This window comes from Anolis sagrei, chromosome 2 (assembly GCF_037176765.1).
Source record: "Anolis sagrei isolate rAnoSag1 chromosome 2, rAnoSag1.mat, whole genome shotgun sequence".
NCBI lineage: Eukaryota > Metazoa > Chordata > Lepidosauria > Squamata > Dactyloidae > Anolis > Anolis sagrei.
This window is the reverse complement of record NC_090022.1, coordinates 94,073,158-94,093,816: the sequence shown is the minus strand read 5'-3', so window position 1 is coordinate 94,093,816 and position 20,659 is coordinate 94,073,158. Positions and strand designations below refer to the sequence as shown.

The following is a 20,659-nucleotide window of genomic DNA, read 5'->3' as shown; positions in this document are numbered from 1 at the left end:
GCATGTACACACTTGAAGTGTTGTGTGTTTTGTAACTTCAAACATATCAGCAGTAGTTGCATACTCACCCTGCCCTGTAGTGATCAAGTTCTCTTGTATCTTCAAGATTTGCCATCTCCTTAGATCTTGGCAAATATACATTGGCTGATATCCCAAAACTGTTGGGGCCACCCTAACTTCCTGTTCATTTCTTTGGTTAACCCTCTTTTGACCCTTACTTTATCCTAGGGCCCATACAAGCCCCACACAAGTTCCTCTGCTTCTAACCGTTTTTTCTTTGAGCTTCATACTGTTTTCCCTACATCTATACTCTTTTGCTGTTTTCCCTCCATCCATCTCATATTCTTGCAAGAACAGTGTTGCAAATTCTGTTCAGTGATGTTGAGTTCAAAAAGCATTGCTCTTGAGTAAGGCATTTTTCAGAATACAACTCTGAGGTATTTTTGACATGTTTGCACAAGGAATCACCCTGAGATATGAGTATTATAACTCCAGCATAGAAAACTTGATGCCCTTAGGGTCCTTTGATCTTCCACCTCGATAGGCCACAGTCAGCATGACCTATGCTCAGGAGCAGCAATAGAAAACATCTCAAGGGCATCAAGTTGCTGACCTATGTTGCAACTTCTTTTAATTGTTCCCATTTGCAACTGGGACAAAGGTAGATTGATATAAGGACTTTGCTATTGTCAGTTCCATGCTGTACAAATTTGTCCTCTTTTTAATGCTTGGAACTAAGAAGGCTTTTGCTCTAGTTTATGCTGATTCTTACCCTGCTTGCTTGTGCAAACATTATTATTATTATTATTATTATTATTATTATTATAACTTTATTTGTACCCCGCTAGCATCTCCCGAAGGACTCGATGCGGCTTACATAGGTCAAGGCCTCAAAACACAACACAACAATGCAACACCTAAAGCAAAATTAAAAACAGATTAAGCAATATAAACAACAAACAATAAACAATAACATCGAGACACTATAAAGCTGGGCCGAGCCAGAGTAATGGGTACAAGATTAAAAGTGCTGATATGGCAGGAGGTATGTAGGATTATAAAGTAAGTGCAGTGTGCGGTGTGCAGCAGTCTTAGTTCTACTAAAGTGCTTCTGGGACTTGGTAATGGAGATTCCTAATCTGGGAAATAGATGTCCCGTGCTGTAGCTGCACAAAACTATGCCAGGGCTGGTCAGGCTACAAAATTAGAATCCCATCTAGTTTTCTCCTACATAAAGTGAGGGATCCCAAACATGTGATGCTTCAGTAGTCTGGCTTGAGGAACGTGTGTAGTGAAGGTAAGGAAAGGATCAATATATGCCATCCACCTAGAGCATGCTTTTGTTTTTACTTGGATGAATCTATTGCTGGAGAGAATTATATGAATCATTTGGCATAACCAAGGAATATTAATATTAGAGGAAATATTTCCAAACTTGGGGCTTCAGAGATTACTACCCTACAGCTCCCATCACCACTGCTAGCTGGGAATGATGATATCTGGAATTCCACAACATCTGGAGATTTAGAGTGTGAAATGATTAGGTAAGGCCAGTGATTCCCAAACATTGATTATTCAGATGTCTTGGGCTTCATCTCCAAGAAGCTCTAGTCAACAATAATGAATTCTGGAAGATGAAGTCCAAAACATCTAGAGGAACATAGCCTGGGAACCACTGGGTTAGGCCTTTGTATTTGTCAACCTGAGCATGGGAAGTGCCTCTGCAGAGATAAACCATGCATGTCTATAGAATCTTTCTGGAGAACCAAACCAGATGTTGGACATCTTGATTGGGCATTTTTTCAGCCCTTGTACACAACAACTTTTATATCTGATAGAGGATGAATTGTGCAGGGACGCCTCAAGCACCCACCTCACACAAGTAGTTTGGGGCAGGGGGAGGGGGATGTGGCAGCAGCCCTTCCCACATTCCCATCAAGGAATAGGAGGATGTCAGCAGGCGTCTGAAAAAGCAGACAAGCATTTGTATCTTATCCCACCTTCCTTCCAAAAGCAGTAGGCCTGATGATATGATGGCAGGAAAGATAATATGGTGATATCAATCATGCTCATTACCATGACCCTAGTTCCGCTTTCTACCATGGCTCAGCAAGGAAGGGGGGGGGGGTAATACTGCAATTTCTATGCTCCTCCTCTTCCTTGTGACCTTGGCTCTTTCCTGTATTAGCTAATATTGCTACTTCTGCCCATATTTCTTAGACAATTCAAAATTTCTTTTTATAAAATATATTTTATTTATTTTATCATAATTCAATGCATTTGTTTTTGCATCATTTGCTTTACAGCAGACAAATAATATTCAACACAATCTACAAGATTAATCAATTTTTCATAATTTCCTTTTATAAAAATCAAAAACAAACGAAATCAGTGGGAGGTGACTCTTTTATTTTATTTTATGTGTATTTATATCCCACCTTTCTCCCAAAGGCTTGAAGTCCTGGTTAGATGGTGATGTCACAGCATTTTAAAGAAAAGCTCTATTAATAATGGAACAGATATGTTTAATTAGAATCATAGAATCAAAGAGTTGGAAGAGAGCTCACGGGCCATCCAGTCCAACCTCCTGCCAAGAAGCAGGAATATTGCATTCAAATCACCCCTGACAGATGGCCATCCAGCCTCTGTTTAAAAGCTTCCAAAGAAGTAGCCTCCACCACACTCCAGGGCAGAGAGTTCCACTGCTGAACGGCTCTCACAGTCAGGAAGTTCTTCCTCATGTTCAGATGGAATATCCTTTCTTGTAGTTTGAAGCCATTGTTCCTTGTCCTCATCTCCATGGAAGCATTAAACAAACTTGCTCCCTCCTCCCTGTGTATCATTTCACTTATCTCTTTGAAGATTTATGGCCAGGGTCACAATTTGTTAACTTAGTTATAATTTTACCCCACTCCTACAGCAGTGTTAAGTGGGCTTGAATATTTGTGGCTTTAGCATCATTTCATCAGAGCATCAGAAGAAGTGGATTGAGAAAGCTTGTGCTGACCTAAATCAATCTCAGTTGTAAATTTTCCCTCCCTCCTCCCCAACACCCTTTTAGTCTGTTGAATCTCAAAGACACTTACAAAAAGGGAAAGATCCAGATGGTTTTTTGAGAATGCAACATTTCATTAAGCAAGATAGCCTTCATTTGCATTGGATGGTCTTCTGTATGAGATGGTGGATTACCAACACAACACACTGACCTTGATAATAATCATGGTTTATTTTAAAGCAAACTGTCCTGCTGAGAAACACTCCATATACCAATAACCACATTGATAACTTGCTTTGGGAAAGGATTGCCAAATTTACAGTTCTTGTCATCTGTTTCTTTTTAGAAAACGGACCTTGTTTAGGATTCAGGAAACCCAAACAGCCTTACCAATGGCTGTCCTATAAAGAGGTAACATTTATGAAATTTCCCCCTAATAAAACCTAAGCAAATTGAAATTAGGGTTTCAATAGATACTGTTTAGTTGTTGCTTCCCTTAACCTCATGCCTCCCATAATTCCCAGTCACCATGCTAGTTAGTAATGATGGAAGTTAAAATCTTAACACATCTGACAGGCACTAGTTTGAGTAAGGCACACAAGAAAGTAAGAATAGTACTTTTTGGATTATAATCGCAGTAATTATGGTGTGGAGATTCTGGGAGTTGTACCCCCTAATACTTTTTCAAGGCCACACACCAAATCCACATGGAGCGATCAAACATTCAGAATGAATTGCTTTTGTTTTCCGTTATGGTTCTGCTTATTTCCATAGGCCTGTAATAAAATGATATCTCTCATTCTCTACTAGTATTATTGAGGAAAGGCTAGGAAGGAAAGGAAGGCCTATATAATCTCCAACCAAGAAGGGTGGGAACTGAAACTGTCACACAATTCGCAGAATCACAACATCATTTATTTATGCCAGCAGATATACCTAAATCCATTGTTTGAACTGTAGCTGTTTACATCTTCTCCTTCAAATAGTTGAACAAGCTATTCCATAGTCATATTTAGTTTGAGAGGGATGCAGGTTAGAAAAGTTTGTCAGAGGAAGGCAAAGCAAAAAAGGGAACAAGGTAGACGTAGGGGACAGGCAGTTCCCTGGGAAGTGTTGAACAACATCTGAATAATATAGAAAATGACTTTGTGTTCATTCTTTGAATTTGTTCCTTTTAGGTTGCTGAGAGAGCAGAAGCATTGGGATCAGGCTTACTCCAAAAAGGGTGTAAGCCATCAACAAGTCAGTTTATTGGAGTCTTTGCCCAAAACCGGCCAGAGGTAAGGGTTAGGAGATGTTATAGTCTTCCTTCCTACTAGAAATTTTCCTCATATTTACTGCATACTGTAACATATATATTTCATTATCTCCTTGCAGTGGATCATTTCTGAGCTGGCTTGCTATACCTATTCTATGGTTGTCGTTCCACTGTATGATACATTAGGCCCTGGAGCCATTCGTTATATTATCAACACAGGTAAAAACATAGAATACATTTTCTCTGTGAACAACTCCTGAGAATGCTATCTGTGCTATGTAAAACAACAACCACATAAAAAAGGAGAAGCAACTTCTCAGTTTTTAGAAGATGAAATAGAAAAATATAATTTTTTATCAGATGCATGATTACAGATGGCCATTTACCACCCCAGATATTTGGCCATGTCCCTTGGTAGGATGGTACCTTAGATCACTGCTTCTTAAACTGTGAGTCCTGATCCCAAATGGGGTCCTCTTAGCGCAGGTTGGGTGTCACAAAAAATTGGCAACAGGAAACGTTTCTGAATGCCACCAATTTACACAAATCTGTTAGCAACTACATTCAGTGTTTCCAATAGACTCTAGAAAATGCTTCAAAAAAGTGAAATCAGCCTGTTTAACAATCCTTACAAATGCTGCTAATAAATATTTGCTTTTTTATACCTATTTTTATACCTATATATCTGGAGCCGCGTAAAAAAATATTGAGCAGAAAGGGGTCACAAGTGGAAAAAGTTTTTAAAGGCCTGCTATAGACAGTGAAACGGCTTCACAGCAGTTATTTTTACATCATCAAGCCAAAGTCGTCATAAGATAGGTTATTTTACAGACACTTTGAAGTACCAATATCAAAGTTGTTTTGCAGAAACTACTAATCATTTTGACTTTTCAAGTATCATTTCCCTACATATGAAAAAAATATAATTTCAGCAGGGAAATAAGAGGTAATTTAACAAGTTCACACCTTAGAACACATTTCCAAAGATAGATGATGAAAAGACTAGTCTAACCATAGCTCTCTGTGGGTTAGGAGTCTCAAGGCAGCATTTGATCATTCCTGTAATCATCCACTGGCTACATGGTATCAGATCAACTTAAATTTTCATGTTTGCATTTGATTTTTTGATAGCAATAATCATTTTATATTAGATTGAATCAATCCCTCCCCCCAAAGAACCTTAATAGAGGTTGTGATAGCATGCTGTAGTGCTTTGGGTGTTGGACTAGGATTCTGGGAATCTGCACTTGGCCACGGAAATCCATTGAGTGACCTTAGGCAAATCACACTGTCAGCCTCAGAGGAAGACAATGGCAAAACCTCTCTGAAGAAATCTTGCTAAGGAAACCCAGGGGTAGAATTTCTTTAGGGTTGCCATAGCTCTTAAATGACTTGAAGGCACACACTATAAAGAAATATAGTCTAAGTTAAAGGGCGTGCTCACTACAGTATTGTTGTTATTGGCAAGAGAGGGAGGAGGAGAAAGAGAAAGACAGATCTGGAAAGAGATATATAACAGAACCAGCTTTGTGGGAAGTCACTGACATTTTCCCATGCTGTGATTCTCTGGTCAATAATAAAGGCTAAAAAATGCCTAATGAATTCATCTTAGCAGGGTAGCCGAGGTTGTGAGGACAAAAGTAGAAAGTTTCACAATAGGTGGGTGATGAGAATGGAGGAACGGGTGCTCAATACAATTTATCCCTTCTATAAAGATGGACACATGTCCATCTTGGGTGTAGCATATCAGCAATATGGACCACTACTGAAGGAAGGGTAAAAGTCTTATGCCCATAGGCCCACCTACTCAATATTTTTATGAGTATATTTATTTATTTACGACATTTGTATGTCACCCTTCACACCCTGAAGGGGACTCAGAGCGCTTTACAAGTTATATGTAAATACAATATATTATATTATTAGCATAGCACAATATCAGTAACATACAGTCCCATATTGTACTACACCACTATACTGTAATATTATTAGTAATCTTACATGTAATATGAAATATATAATTATTATATTGCATCATTATTAATATTATATTGTATTACATTGTAATATATAATATTATATGTGTATACAATGCATTATATTATTAGCACAGCACAATATTAGTATTCTATATTACTATATTGTACTATACCACTGTACTATAATATTATTAGTAAATTGCATGTAATATAAAATATATAACTCTTATATTGTATTATTATCAGTATTATATTGTAATACATTATAATATTATTATCAGTATTATATGTGTATACAATATATTATATTATTAACACAGCACATCAGTACTGTAATATATTAATATATAAGCCTTATATTAATATATAAGCCTTAAAGTGCCCGTTTGAATAGCTGTAAAAGTGCAACAGCTCTTGGTCTGTGACCTTTTGCTCCAAAATCTTATGAAAAATGTCTCTAGAATCTATAGATTGGTAGTATATAAAAATAAGTGCAAGGTGAAGGCATCCAGCCTCTCCCAAAGTAGCCCAGGCCCATAGACCAGTCTTCCTAAGTTGTCATCAAAGGTGGCAGGTGTTGAGGGAGCCGCATATACACTCCATAAGGAGCGAGTGGGCGTTGTTTCTACTGTTGAAATAGGCATGTGTCACAACTTTTCATGTATGTTCATGTGTTCATGTATGTGGGGCATTTGATTCTTGGTTGTGTAATCTGAGCTATGTAGTTCTTTTGCAATGTGTTTGGTCTGTGAATATGGTTTTGGGAAACCGAAATCTTATATCCAAACAAGGATTTGGACTCTATTCTCCAGAGTCATAATCCAAAACCCAAACCACTTCACCACTCTGACTCTCTGCCTGTCATTTGCTCCAACCATAGCTAGCTGGGTCTCACTAGCATTTGCTACCCTAATCTCTACCCCACAAGTCACAGCAGATGCTATCTGCCTCTGTGCCAGTACCTCTTTGTGGCATTGTCCTATAAATGTTGGTGAACAGCCAATTGTGATTTTTGAAGAGCTATCTACAAGTATTTCAGTATAATTATTTTGAACAATTTTTAAATTTGTTTTGTTCAGCTGATATTGCGATAGTAGTTTGTGACAAACCCGAAAAAGCCAGAGTCTTATTAGAACACGTAGAGAAAAAAGAAACGCCAGGCTTGAAATTCATTATTTTGATGGACCCATTCGAGAAGGATCTTAAAGGAAGAGGAGAACAGTGTGGAGTCCAAATCCAGGCTATGCAGGAAGTAGAGGTGAGATATCATATATTAAACAACTTTTGGCAAAGATTAAAATTAATATGCCTTTTCATTTTCTGCCCCCCCCCCCCCTCCAAGAAAAGTGAAAGCTAACACAAACACTATTAGATTAAATAGTGGTTCCATTAAGCCACTCACAAAGATATCCAAAATAACAGGAAGAAATAATACTGATTTCTAATCTTTACAGTGCAAATCTGCTTTATAGTTCTTATTTGTGCTTGTTTAATGATGCATAGGAGGGCAGTTTGCTATTACTCATCCTAGAAGAGCCATATGTAATAGGGAAATTCTAATTCACCAATATTGAATGCTTATCCTTTAATTAAATTGTTTCAGGACTGTGGTCGAGAATGCTGGCATGCTCCTGTTGTAAGTATAATCTCTTTTGATATACCATAGTTCTTGCTTTGTAAACAACCTCCATTAACTTTTTCTGCTTCAGCCCCCATAAAATTAATGAGAGCTGCACTTTACTCAGTCTGTGTCTTTGTGTGTATCCTATTAGTTTAATGGAGGTGCAGGGATGACTCCTATATTTAAGAAAACCTGCATTTCAAAAGTCCCCTATACAAGTTCCTTTTAAATGAGTCAAGTGATCACTATCCAGCATACAGTATATAAGAAGTTATGTGTACTTAGTTTTTTTTCCCTTCCCTACTCCTTTTTTTTGGAATTGTTGTTAACTGCCATCAAGTCAACTTTGACTTATGACAACCCTATAAATGACAGACCTCCACATTATCCTGTTAAGTCTTACAAGTTCAGGGCTGTGGCTTCTTCAACTAAGTTTATGATCTTTAATGGGATCTGCCGTTCTTCCTGCTTCCTTCTACCTTATCAAGTATTAATATCTTTTCTTCTCAGTACATTTTAGTTGTTAAAATTTAAAAAAAAATAGGAGGGAAAGATACTAAAAATCTGAGATGTGTGTGCATAGCCCTGCAAGAAGACCTGCCTGGCTCAATGTGACCCCATTCCCCAATCCCTGAAAGTTGTCTGTCCCTGACTTATGGTGTCAAGTGAACCACTGAAGCTTAGAAATTCATACGTATTCATGATATGACCTTTTCCCACACAGAGAGTATTTTCTGAGAAATACAAGCACTCTGGTTCGTAACAAATATTAACTTTGTTCAGGGCTGATCTTTTACACCTTGCTCCAAGGGGCAGAGCGAGACCAATAAGCTTCACCCTCAGCTTCATGCACACAGAGTAGCCCAGCTCCCTGGTGTCCATGTTTGAAGTCCAAATGTCTGTATAATGGGCACTTAATTGTATGTGTGAAGGTCCTACAGACAACTTTTCTGTATGCATCTACATCAGGGGATAAGATCCTTGGTACACATGATATCAGAGGGTCCTTCCATACAGGCCCTATATCCCAGGATCTGATCCTGGGTTTTCTGCTTTAAACTGGATTATATGAGCTCACACTGCCAGATAACCTGGGGTAAACAGAAAACCTGGGATCAGATCCTGGCATATAGGACCTGTCTGGAAGGGCCCAGAGTCAGAGTTAGTTGGCTCCGCTATTATATGATTGATCAACCCATGGGGCATATTTTAATGGGACTATTGTTAATGTTAAAATAGTGATCACATAGCCAGTTGGAGACTGGAATTTCATTTCACTGGAGAATATTGTCAGGTTAATAGAGCGCTGGCATGGCATAGTGGTTTGAGTGCTGGACTATGATTCTGGAGACCAGGGTTCAAATCCCCACTCAATCATTGTTGATCTTAGGCAAGTCACATTCTATAAATCCTAGAAAAGGCAACGGCATAACCCCTCTGAACAAATCTTGTCAAGAAAACCCCTTGATAAGGTCACCAAAAGTCATGGTAGTCATAAGTCGTAACTTTAAGGCACACAGCAACAACAAACTAATAGTACAACCTGTACATGTTTACTCAAATGTATGCTCCAAGATAGTTAGTGTCATTTAGTCCAAAGAAGTGTACATATAGATGTAAGGATAATCTTGGCATCCCATTGATGACCAGAGTTGATTTGGCTTATCTACCTGACTAGGCAGGTGTCCCTCTTTGTCCTTATTTTTCCATGTATATCTTTTCTAAAATTGTGTTTTTGATGAAAAAGGATGGTGACCTTCATTTTTCTTATTTTCCTAGCCACCTCGACCAGAAGATTTATCAATTGTATGCTTTACTAGTGGCACTACAGGTAAATTTGTTTTCTTCCTAATGTTTGTCCTTACCTTCATAATCGTGACACTGAAGAAAATATCACTAGCACTCATTAAAGTAATATGTAAATTCATGTCAAATACAGGTTGGATCTCCTTTGTCTGAAATGTTTGAGACTAAAAGTTTTTTGGATTGTCAAATACCTGTATTTATATATACATAGTGATTTAGTGTTGGGAGGCTTGGAGTATTTTGGATTTCAGATTTCAAGTTAAGGGGGATACAACTAGTATATGTAAATGTAAGCTCTAATGCAGTGGATCTCAACCTGTGGGTACCCAGATGTTTTGGCCTTCAATCCCAAGAAATCCCAACAGCTGGTAAACTGGGAGTTGTAGGCCAAAACACCTGAGGACCTACAGGTTGAGAACCACTGCTCTAATGTATGCATTTTCATATATACCGGAAAAGAGGTAAAATGATAAAAAACACGGAACTCTTTAATGCTGGTCATTGAATGAAATAAAACATCCATCCATTCATTCAATATGGAAATTTGAAGAATGGTAAACTGATGTAAATCTAAAAATATAGAATGCTGAATTTTTTCAGTTATTTGAATATGTATGTAATTACATTTGTGTTGTATTTTGGTGGTTTAATAGAGTTGTTCAATTGTTTTATTTGGGTTTGCTATATATCTTTAATATTTCTATGGTTAATTAAATTTTAATGTTTATATGTGTTAGGTTTTAATTCACACATTATTATGGTGTTTAATGTTAGCCACTTTGAGTCTTCCCTGGCAGAGAAAAAGCATGGTAATAATAATAATAATAATAATAATAATAATAATAAATTTTTAAAATGGTACTAACCTTTGTAATGAATAATCTGAGAACCTCACTACTTTGGTTTAAATCAAATGCTTGGAAAGTACTGTTATTAAACTGAACTTGTGATTTTTATAAAGGTTTTCATAGTATAGCCACTACCAACAGTGCAGATTTGCCCTCCACCCCACCTCAATTTTAGAATTCAGGCAGTCCTGAATTGCATACATCCGATTTACAAATGTCTCATTGTTAAGAACAAGGGTGAGACAACAGGCAGTGAGAGAAATCTACCCCTTGGAAGGGAAATTCACTCCTGAAAGGGTCATCATGGGGGAAAGGCATCTCCACTGAAGCTTTATAACCAATCCTTGTTTCCACAGTAAGCCAACTTTTTCAAAATCCAATTCTCACAGGGACAGAAAGTGAGCTGAAATCTTCTGAACAGGGGCACAAACAGCAAAACAAACACCACAGGGATATTAACTCTTCCTTATGCTATTCAAAGCTAAAAAAATAAATAAACATCTTTGACTGGAGTTACACTGAATAAACTCTACTTGTTCTGACTTACATACAAATTCATCTTAAGAACAAGCATACAGAAACTCTCTTGTTGACTCCTAACTCCACCTTTTTTATTCAGATGAGTGGTCAATTGTTATGTTGCTGTTCACTGATGTTACTTAATGCCCGTTACTTTTCATAAGTGTGTGCATTTCACTCCAGTAAATACAATGAAAGCTGAGCGAGGTTTTGCTTTCTACTTTTCTGAAAGTTAGACCAGGGTGGCAGTCAGTCATTAAACTGAAAGGCATGAACTTCTTCACTGTTTTGTGATTTCTGTTTTTGTTCATCATTATGACATGTCAGGTTGTTTCTTCTCACACCCTAATGCTTAAATAGGCAGCTTTTCAAAATATCTGGTTGCATTGTCATGTGATCATGCACGCCACCTAGTAGGACCATGATAACTTTGGTTCAGACCTGATGCAAGACACTAAAAAAATCAATTTCTCCCATTTGAAATTATTATCATACTGGGGCAAGAACTTTCTTGTAGCGTCTGAGCTAGTAGATTCGGTCACTTTATTATTTCTACTATTAATCTGGATTTGGTTTCAGTGTTGGTATTTCCTTTCACTCCATGTGGATCACCAAAGTCTCATTTATAAAAAACATGTTTTCAAATCCCTTTAGAAATCGTCATCAGATATTACAAAACTTGGTATTAAAAAAAACCCTGGTGAGATGTTAAAGCCATGGGAGCTATAAATACTAGAGTCCTAAAACGGAGAGTGCATGTGTGAAGAAGAACCTGAGATGTAATGCAGTTTCTTTTTTTAAAAAAAAAATCTTTTGTTAGCTGGTTTGAGTATTTTTTGTGTTCTATGACAGAAAAATGATGTGTTATCTTGTTAAGTTGGAATTAATTTTGGCTTACACATTCCAGAAAAGCATTATGGTATTCTACTATAAAGATATTAATGGGATTTAAGAATTCTCTAAGAGGAGAAGATATTCTCATTATAATAATGCCAAGATGCAACTTATGAATCTCAAGTATTAAACTTGGTATTTTCTTACTTATCTTACTTATTTTTCTTACATATGTTGCAAATGCCTGTTCTGTAATAGCTGATGTTAATGGATATTAATTAACTAGCTACAGTTCTGTTAAAATCAGGGCTGCAGAAAGTTTGGGTGCTGTTAAAATGTTCAGAAGTCATGAATTTTTGAAAAATTGGATTCATCTAATAGTGTCTTGGAATTTAATTCCATTGTATTCTAGCTGCTTGTGTCTTTAAATTAGTCTGAAAATTTGCAAGTTAATCCTGTGCATGCCTTGAAGTGTCGTTGATGAATATTTGAAACTGAGATATATCTCAAAGGAAGAATTGTTTAAAGCTACAGACAATGCAGTCACTGTTGCCCGGTTTTGGTCAAAAATTATTTAGCCGCTTGTGCTCCTTCTATATTTGTCAGTTTTATACTTATGTATGCAATGCTTTTGATACAAAATAAAATCTCAAAAGAAAGCCTTTCTGTTCCAAATTCATCAGAGAGTAAAGTATGGGGAATATCTGTTTTGCTGTGTCCACATTTAGTTGTTTTTTGCATAAGTAATTTTGCAGGAGGGAGGGGTTACCCTTCCGTGGGACTCTTTCAATGAAAGCACTTCAATTTAAGGAAGTACTAAACAACTTGTTGTAAATTGATGTCCTTTTCATGAATCAATTTTCAGACTGGTTGATCGAGAACAACTTCCAGAGAGAATTTGTTATTGTTGGTCTCCTCTGCATGGCTATTCCTATAGCATATACTTAATTGTTCTTTGAATGAGAAACATGTTTATAGCAATGGTATTCACTGAACCCTGAACTAAACCCTGTGTTGTGTGAATGGATTTCTGCTCACCGGACAGGACTTTAGCCTGCTCTGCCATCCTTATAATCCTTCCACATTTCTTTCCTCCAGAATAGATGTTCCACTGAAAAAAAAAAATCAAGTGACAGATTCATATATATTTAGTCATATATTTACTTTAAAAATTCCATTTAACTACCTTGTTTGACAGTTTAAATCCCACACCATGACAAAATTTATAGTTCCTTAGGCTCTTTTGTACTAGACTGCAAAAAAAAAAAAAAAAAAAAAGGAAAGCAACTTCTATTGTGATGGCTGTAGAAACTTTTAAGTGGTCTCTTGATGTAGATACATTTTTTCTTCTTCAATCTCCAGGTAACCCTAAAGGAGCAATGCTGACACATGGGAATGTGGTTGCTGATTTTTCAGGTTTTTTGAAAGTAACAGAGGTAATACTTTATTCCGTTTATCGATTTGATTAGCAAAATTAGCAGCGGAAGGAGCAGTGTACATTATTTTGAGGTGGAAGCCACCTACAGCAGGGATGAGTATCCTGCCCATGGGGCTACATGCAGAGGTGGGGGTGATGTGGGTGTTTGTTCTGGAGTGGGTATGTTCAGAAGCAACCACTGAAAAAGCCTTTGTGGAGTGACTAGAAATGAGTTTTTGTTGCCTGAAATGTCACTTCAGACACCACTGGACATGCCGGTGCAACATGCTGAATATCTGGAGAGATCCAATGGGCCTCAGATCCTTGGATGTGGGTATCCCTGACCTACATCATGTAAAAGTGTGTCCTTGAAGGTTCAGCTTAGCCTCCACTTACTCTCTTGTTGCTCTTGCTGTCATTTTCAATCAGAGTGGTACTGAGCTTTTCCTATGGGATAGGTCTCCACATGAAAAAGAATAATTCAACTAAGCATGATCAGTAAACCTAAGGATTTTTTCCCCTTACACAAAAAGGATTTCAAGATTTTATTTATGTTCCATTCCCTTGTAAGATAAAGACATCTCAGTTTGAAAATAATGGCTGATCCAAGTTTCATTGGCTCTATTTGAAGCCTAAACTTGGATCCAACACAATGTTAAAATAATTTTAGGAAGTAGAAAAAAACCCAGGATTAGGGTGACAAGTTTAAAATAATTACGTTCTTAGCTTCAAAATCAAACAATAGTGCTTATTACCTAAAATGGGTCATGGCAGCTCAAGTGCTACACTTCTTTTGATGTTGACTCCATCATCTACTACACTGCCAATGACCTTGCTCATTTCTTTCCTCTATGTACCTCAGACTAGAGTGGATATAAAAATGAACTTCCTGAAAAAAAATCTGCATCTGTATTTCTATTTTTTTAAAAAAATAAAAATAAAGATTTATTTAAGAGGACCAATGTCACTGGATTCCATTGACTAATTGTCCTTCAAATTATAATTACAATACTTTTGGACCACAATTCCCAGATTTCCCAAGTTTATTTTTTGATCAAGCTAAATCTCCTATTACTATTATCATATAGGTGAGATATCAGATTCTTAACACTGATATATGCAAGGAATGGGAAAGTGCCTAAGATTTGAGGTCCTCACAAGTTCCCTGCCACATATGGGCAGCCATACCATTATGTCTCCTATTTATTCATTTAGGTGACACATTCAAACATACTCTCCCTAAGAAACAAGGGGAGCTATTTTATCATATTTATCTGGCTGTCTGGAGTCATCTTTGGGTTTGGAAAAAGGACTCTCTTTGCACTAAAGCTTAGGTAAGGGAAGTATAATGGCCGAAAACAGCTCAGAGATGAGTTGTTTCCGTTTTTAAAAGGTTTAAAATATATTAATGGCATGGCAGTGTTGGTGGACCCCACTGGATCGCCTAAATGGGGCTATGTATGGCCTGCAAGCTGCACTTTGCTCACCTTATTTTTCTAGTTTGAGAGGAAATTAAAACTCTTAAAGGAATATATTTGTAATTCTTCCTATTCATTGTTTGCCTTGATTTGAAAGGGAAAAAATTAAGGAATTTAGAAGTTGCAGAAGCACTGTTTATTTAAATAAAAATTATATATATCCATTCTTAACTATACTGAGAAGAACTGTACTGTTTTAGCATTTTGGAATTGATGAATCTAGAAGGAAATCATTTAATGGTTCAGATCTTAATTAGGAATAGAAACACTACATTTCCAGTGTGTTTTTACAATTACAAATTATTCATCATTTTCATATATATTGAAATAATTTTGGAAAAGGTGGTAATATGTTATCTTATTTTGTCATTCTTGGGAAGTTTAGTGTTCTAGATTTTTAATTTTGTGGCACTTTTGTTCCATATTTATTGCTTTTTATGATTAACGTGGATTCCAGTTATTTTCTTTTTCTTCTTTTCTTGAATTTGTAACAAAAGAGAGGAAGACAGAAAGTGTGTACCTAGAGCACTTTGTGACAAATGTCTGCTAATAATTAAAACTATATATGGAGATCTGTAAGCTTCTAAAGACACATACATCAAGGTTGTAAGGTTCAATTCATACAAGTGCCATATTTGTCTCTCGTAGGAATGCTGTGTCTTTAAAAACTGCCTGATAAACAATATATAGTTGACTCAAGTTTGGTTTATCCAATCATCCCATCTACTTTGTTTAAAAACACAAGAAGTGCTTACATTAGCTTTCTGTGGTTTGAGTTAGGGTTCTTCTCCCCAGGTCTACCTAGAGGCCTGGCCCTAGAGACTTGCACACATAAGGCATGCATTTTTGAATACCAGATATTGTTGACTGTGTTGCTGAAAACTCTTTAAAAACCAAACCACTTGCTGGTTGATGGTGAGTGAAAAAGGAGAGCTGTGCCTCTTGGTAGAGCACAAGTTTTGCATGTAGAAGGTCCAGGATCTTAGGATCTGCAGACATTGGTGAAGAAGATTCTTGTCTAAGACCCTGGACCAAGTTGGTTACTGCAAAATTAGATGACTGACTATGCCTGTGTTCCACATTCATGTCAGAACTTGGAAAAGTTGCCTTTTGGACCACAATTTCCAGATTTCCCAAGTAATTCAGGCTACTGGCCATGTTGCTTGGGAAATTCTGGAGCGCTTCACTCCAAAAAATAGTAATAATAAAGTATCTGGTAACTCTTTGTGAGTTTGGATCCTTATTTGTTTTATAAGCACTTGTCTTTATTGCTTAGTATTTGAGAACCCTTTATGGAAACCGCTCAAGATAAAGTGATGTGCCCATCTTTTGAAGTATCTTGGGCCAACAGATGTACAAAAGACAGACAGAACCTCCTTTGGGCTGGAGAGTCTGATCTGTGACCCAGGCTGGAAGGGCATGTCTGCACTCAGAACTCTGCACGTGCCCTGTGCAGCGGAGAACTCTCTCTGCATATGTCCTTGTGTTATTCACCACTCCTGCTAACATAGTTCCATTGGTGTTGTGGCCTAACACATCACTTCAAACGCTGTTCTCTTTTCTCGCTTAATAAACTTTACCCCCTTTGCTCCTCTTGGTGCCATTTTTCTTTTTTATTGTTTTATGACTTTCTTGTTGTGTCTTCCTGTCAGTGTTTCTTTCCTTTCTGTCTCCCATGCCCGTCATCTGCAGAAAGTGATCTTTCCGAAACAGGACGATGTGCTCATCTCCTTCCTGCCTTTGGCTCACATGTTTGAAAGAGTGATACAGGTAAGAAGCCTGTCTAGACTGACCCGGGCCTTGCGGGGCTCCTTGTCTTCTTTTTTTCCAGAGTCAGTGGTCTCCTACATATGAGGATGTACACATTTCCTATTTGCCTTTAGCACACATGTTTGAGAGAATGGTGCAGGTAAGGTCTTAGTGCCAGTGGAAGTCAACTTGTCCCCCTTCCACCACCTGTTAATAAAACTGTGATTTGGTTCAGATGTATGACTAAGGCCCCTTCCACCCCGCCCCTATATCCCAGGATCTGATCTTGGATTATCTGGTTATCCCAGATTATCTAGCAGTGGAGACTCATATAATCCAGTTTAAAGCAGATTATCTGGGATCAGATCATGTGATAGAGGGCAATGTGGAAGAGGCCTCGATCAGAGATAAGCATTGCAAGGATGAACCAAACCTCATGCTGCTTTCATGCCCCAGTAAAAACATAAAGAAGTTTAATTTTCCTGTATTGATTTCAGATCTTACCATGTCATCTGAACCAGAACAAACTGTGATTAATGTTGACAAGAGTTGAAGGAACCCAGCTGACTTGAGGCCATTTTGTAAATGCTACAGTTTGTGTTTCAAAGAATTGTGCCCAAAATATGTACTTCTACCCTTCCAACACAGTAGGCCACCTCAGTAGGCAAGATGTTGCAAACAGCAGCAATAAAAGAAAGCTAGGAAATATGTAGCCCTACCGATAGTGTTAAACTACAGCCAACATAACATTTACTATGCTGCGTAGTGCTGACTAGAGTCACAGTTTACCAGCTGAAGAGTTTCATGTATTCCTCACTCTCAATAAAGCACATTCGTTTGGCTTTATCTAGGAAACAGGTTCATCTGGGTACAGTATATGCAAATGACCTCAGGTGGCATGGTGCACTTGAATTAATGGAATTCATGGGCCAAACAATAACTGGCAAAGGCCACTTTTTCACAGTCAGCATCATAACAGCAATGGATGCCAATTATGCTAATAAACCCCTTGGTTCAGTTATTAGGTTCTCTGTGTAAATATGTATGTGGGGAAAAGATGGAACTATTACTTGATCCATAGTATTGTCCAAATCAAAGAGAGTAGTTTATTACTCTCCCCCCCCCCCACCAAAAAAATATTATAGGGTTTTATTTGAATAGTGTCAAAGGAATGGTCACATGCACATGATTAAATTAAAGAAACTGATTTATTTTCTTTGCCTTCTCCACTTCCAGTCTGTAGTGTATTGCCATGGGGGCCGAATTGGGTTCTTTCAAGGGGACATTCGCTTGCTGTCCGATGATATGAAAGCATTGCGCCCAACCATCTTCCCTGTTGTGCCAAGGCTGCTAAACAGAATGTATGATAAGGTAAGAATAATAGTTGTTTAAGTGATTAAATAGATCAAGTGGTTGTCTACAAGTGTTTTGTCCTGTGTAACCAAAAAACAATGTGAGTGTTTCTTTCTGTTGCTTTTTCTGCTTGGCTGTTATAGAAGAATAGCATCGGGTGGGAAGCAAATGAGAACATTGTCCTCCTTAAGAATTCTGGTTCTCCCCTTGATAAAGTTTTTTTTCAGTCTCCAGATTTCTATCATTGAAGCAACTTAAAATGTGAGCACAATATTTAGAAATTGGTCTACCTTGGAAAGTCTTCTGTTTTTCCTCCTGCCCTCCCCATCTTCTAGCATTATCACAGGAGCCCCCAGTGGCAAAATAGGTTAAATTCTTATGCTGGCAGAACTACCAACTGGTTGGTGGTTCGAATCCAGGGAATGGGGTGAGCTCCCATTTGTCAGCTCCAGCTTCTCATGCAGGGACATGAGAGAAGCCTCCCACAGGATGGTAAAACATCTGAGCATCCCTTGGGCAACTTTCTTGCAGACAGCCAGTTCTCCCACACCAGAAGCGATTTGAAGTTTCTCCTGACATGATAAAAAGCATCATGGTTTTTCCAGTTAGTCCTTTCATCTCATGATATGTCCAACATATATTGGCTCCAGTTTAGTCAAATTGGTTTTTAGAAAGGTCTGATTTGCTCTAGGACCAATTTCATTATTTTGATAGTCTGTTATACCTCTAGAACCCCTGATAAGGGGAGCTAAGGAGGTCAAGTATAGCTAGTACTTGGATAGGAGTTCACCAATGGACATTCAGGGTTAACAAGCAAAGCTGGGAAAGAATCCTCCCTGAAATCCTAGAGAGCTCCTTCCAATCATAATTGATAGACCTGGACTAGATGGATCAATGATAAGACTCCACATAGATTACCTTCCTGTTGTCCCAACATTTTCTATGCCTGCATAATGTGGGGATTGTTGCAAGTGATTCTTTGGAACTTGCATGATATCAAGGGCTTTCCCATAATGGCATTGGACTGTTGACATTGGGATGTCAGAGTCTAAACTCTTGATTACATTTCCCTGACAACAGTTGCCACCCAGCATAGCATGGCTCTCTTGTGTTTAGTGCATATTTCCAAATAGGGAAAAGTACTTGAGAATCAATATTTAAATACTATAATCTAACATGAAGAAGGCCTAGCATTAATTTTTAATATTTTTGAGGCATGTTTATAAAACAAATTCTTGATTAATATTAGTTTGATTTGGCATAATTGTCTCTACGTGAAACCTTAATAAAATTAATTACTAGCCATAATTAGCTCATTAAAAATCAGGGGACTTCTCTGCAGCTACCAGATGTTTTTATTCTGTTGCTATAATTTTCTGAAGCATTCTGTAGTTATGCCAAGCTAATTACACAATAGAAACTCTCAAAACACCGTAATCTCTAAATATTTTTCAGTGACTTTGTTGTCTAAGTTGCTTGTTATCTTTGGGAATGAAAAGAAAAGAGAGAGTTATTCAAAATGAATTCCAGCTGAAGAGCTGTTGTCAAATCTTAGCACTGGTATTGTTATGATTAATTCAAACAATTAATTATGCGGCTGACATTTGTGGGACCCTGCCTGCTTATGCCAGTGATAAATTTGGTCTTTCTTTCTTTTGAATCCATGTGATCTTTTTTCCCCCACCCACTCTTCCTTCTGTATTCTCTTAGATCTTCAGCCAAGCAGACACCCCACTAAAACGCTGGCTGCTGGAATTTGCCGCCAAGCGTAAAAAGGCGGAAGTTCAAAGCGGGATCATTAGGAATGACAGTCTGTGGGATAAACTGTTCTTCAATAAAATACAGGTAAAGATCTTGGGGGAAAATTGCTTGTTCTGTGTGATAACAAATATTACTTTGGTTGTTCTATACATTTGCAAAGTGTATTCTGGGTTTAGGGATGGGTTATTACTATCTTCTTTCATGCTCCTTTGGGACAGGAAGTTAAAATATTCCTTGGCTGATTCCAGACCAATCTGGAAATAGTTGTAACCAGTTCTACAAAGAACAATGTTGCTTATGATTGATTGCAACTAAAGTGTTGTATGTTTTTTTCCAGGTTTTTACCTATTTTGTTTTCATAAAAAATACTTTAAAATTCAGAGAAAAGCTCCCATCTATATAAATAAAAATGTAGTGTTAGTTTGTGGGATTAGCATAAGTCAAAAACCACTGGGCGAATTGACACCAAATTTGGACACAATACACCTATCAGGCCAACAAGTGACCATCAGTCACAAAAACACTGAAAAACACAGTGGACGGGACTTAAAAAGCAAAAAAACACTACAGCGCATGTGCAAAAACGACCCACCCCATTCCCCCGGCAAACAAAGCACACAATAGCATATCCACACCCTCTTCTGGACTACAGCTCCCAGCATCCCCTAGACCAGGCCTTTGAGGAGAGGAGGATGATCCAAATGCACTGCTTCCAAGCTGCAAGCTTTCTTCTCCTTGGATTTCTTTGAGAACATCCCAATCCCTGCATATTTCTAATTTCCTATTCCTGGACTGCAACTCCCAGCAATCCTCCAGATATAGATTAAATAGAGAGAGAGAGAGAGAGAGAGAGAGATAGGTAGGTAGGTAGGTAGGGTAGGTAGGTAGGTAGATCGATCAGGAGGACTTCTGGGAGTTGCAGTCCAAGAATAGGTAGAGAAGGAAGAATGGGGAGAAAGAGGAAGGAAAAGAAAAAGGGGGAAGGAAGGCGAGAGAAGGAAGGAAGGAGAGAAGGAAGGAAAAAAAGGGGGAGGAAGGAGA

The 20,659-nt window shown here is 37.8% G+C and overlaps 1 protein-coding gene across 6 annotated transcripts in view; it reads left to right on the top strand.

Moving 5' to 3' along the window:
* The window catches only part of ACSL6 (acyl-CoA synthetase long chain family member 6), a 107,710-nt gene that overhangs the window by 62,502 nt on the left and 24,549 nt on the right, over positions 1 to 20,659 (top strand). For 4 of the 6 annotated variants that reach the window (XM_060765244.2, XM_060765243.2, XM_060765242.2 and 1 more), the window contains exons 4-13: positions 3,342 to 3,406; positions 4,174 to 4,275; positions 4,373 to 4,472; positions 7,312 to 7,490; positions 7,836 to 7,868; positions 9,633 to 9,684; positions 13,223 to 13,296; positions 16,448 to 16,525; positions 17,741 to 17,875; positions 19,568 to 19,702. In XM_060765244.2, coding sequence (XP_060621227.1) covers positions 3,342 to 3,406; positions 4,174 to 4,275; positions 4,373 to 4,472; positions 7,312 to 7,490; positions 7,836 to 7,868; positions 9,633 to 9,684; positions 13,223 to 13,296; positions 16,448 to 16,525; positions 17,741 to 17,875; positions 19,568 to 19,702 — 953 coding nt within the window. Of the gene's footprint in view, positions 1 to 3,341; positions 3,407 to 4,173; positions 4,276 to 4,372; positions 4,473 to 7,311; positions 7,491 to 7,835; positions 7,869 to 9,632; positions 9,685 to 13,222; positions 13,297 to 16,447; positions 16,526 to 16,586; positions 16,665 to 17,740; positions 17,876 to 19,567; positions 19,703 to 20,659 lie in introns of all 6 variants that reach the window. The other 2 variants (XM_060765241.2, XM_060765240.2) reach the window with 1 other exon arrangement.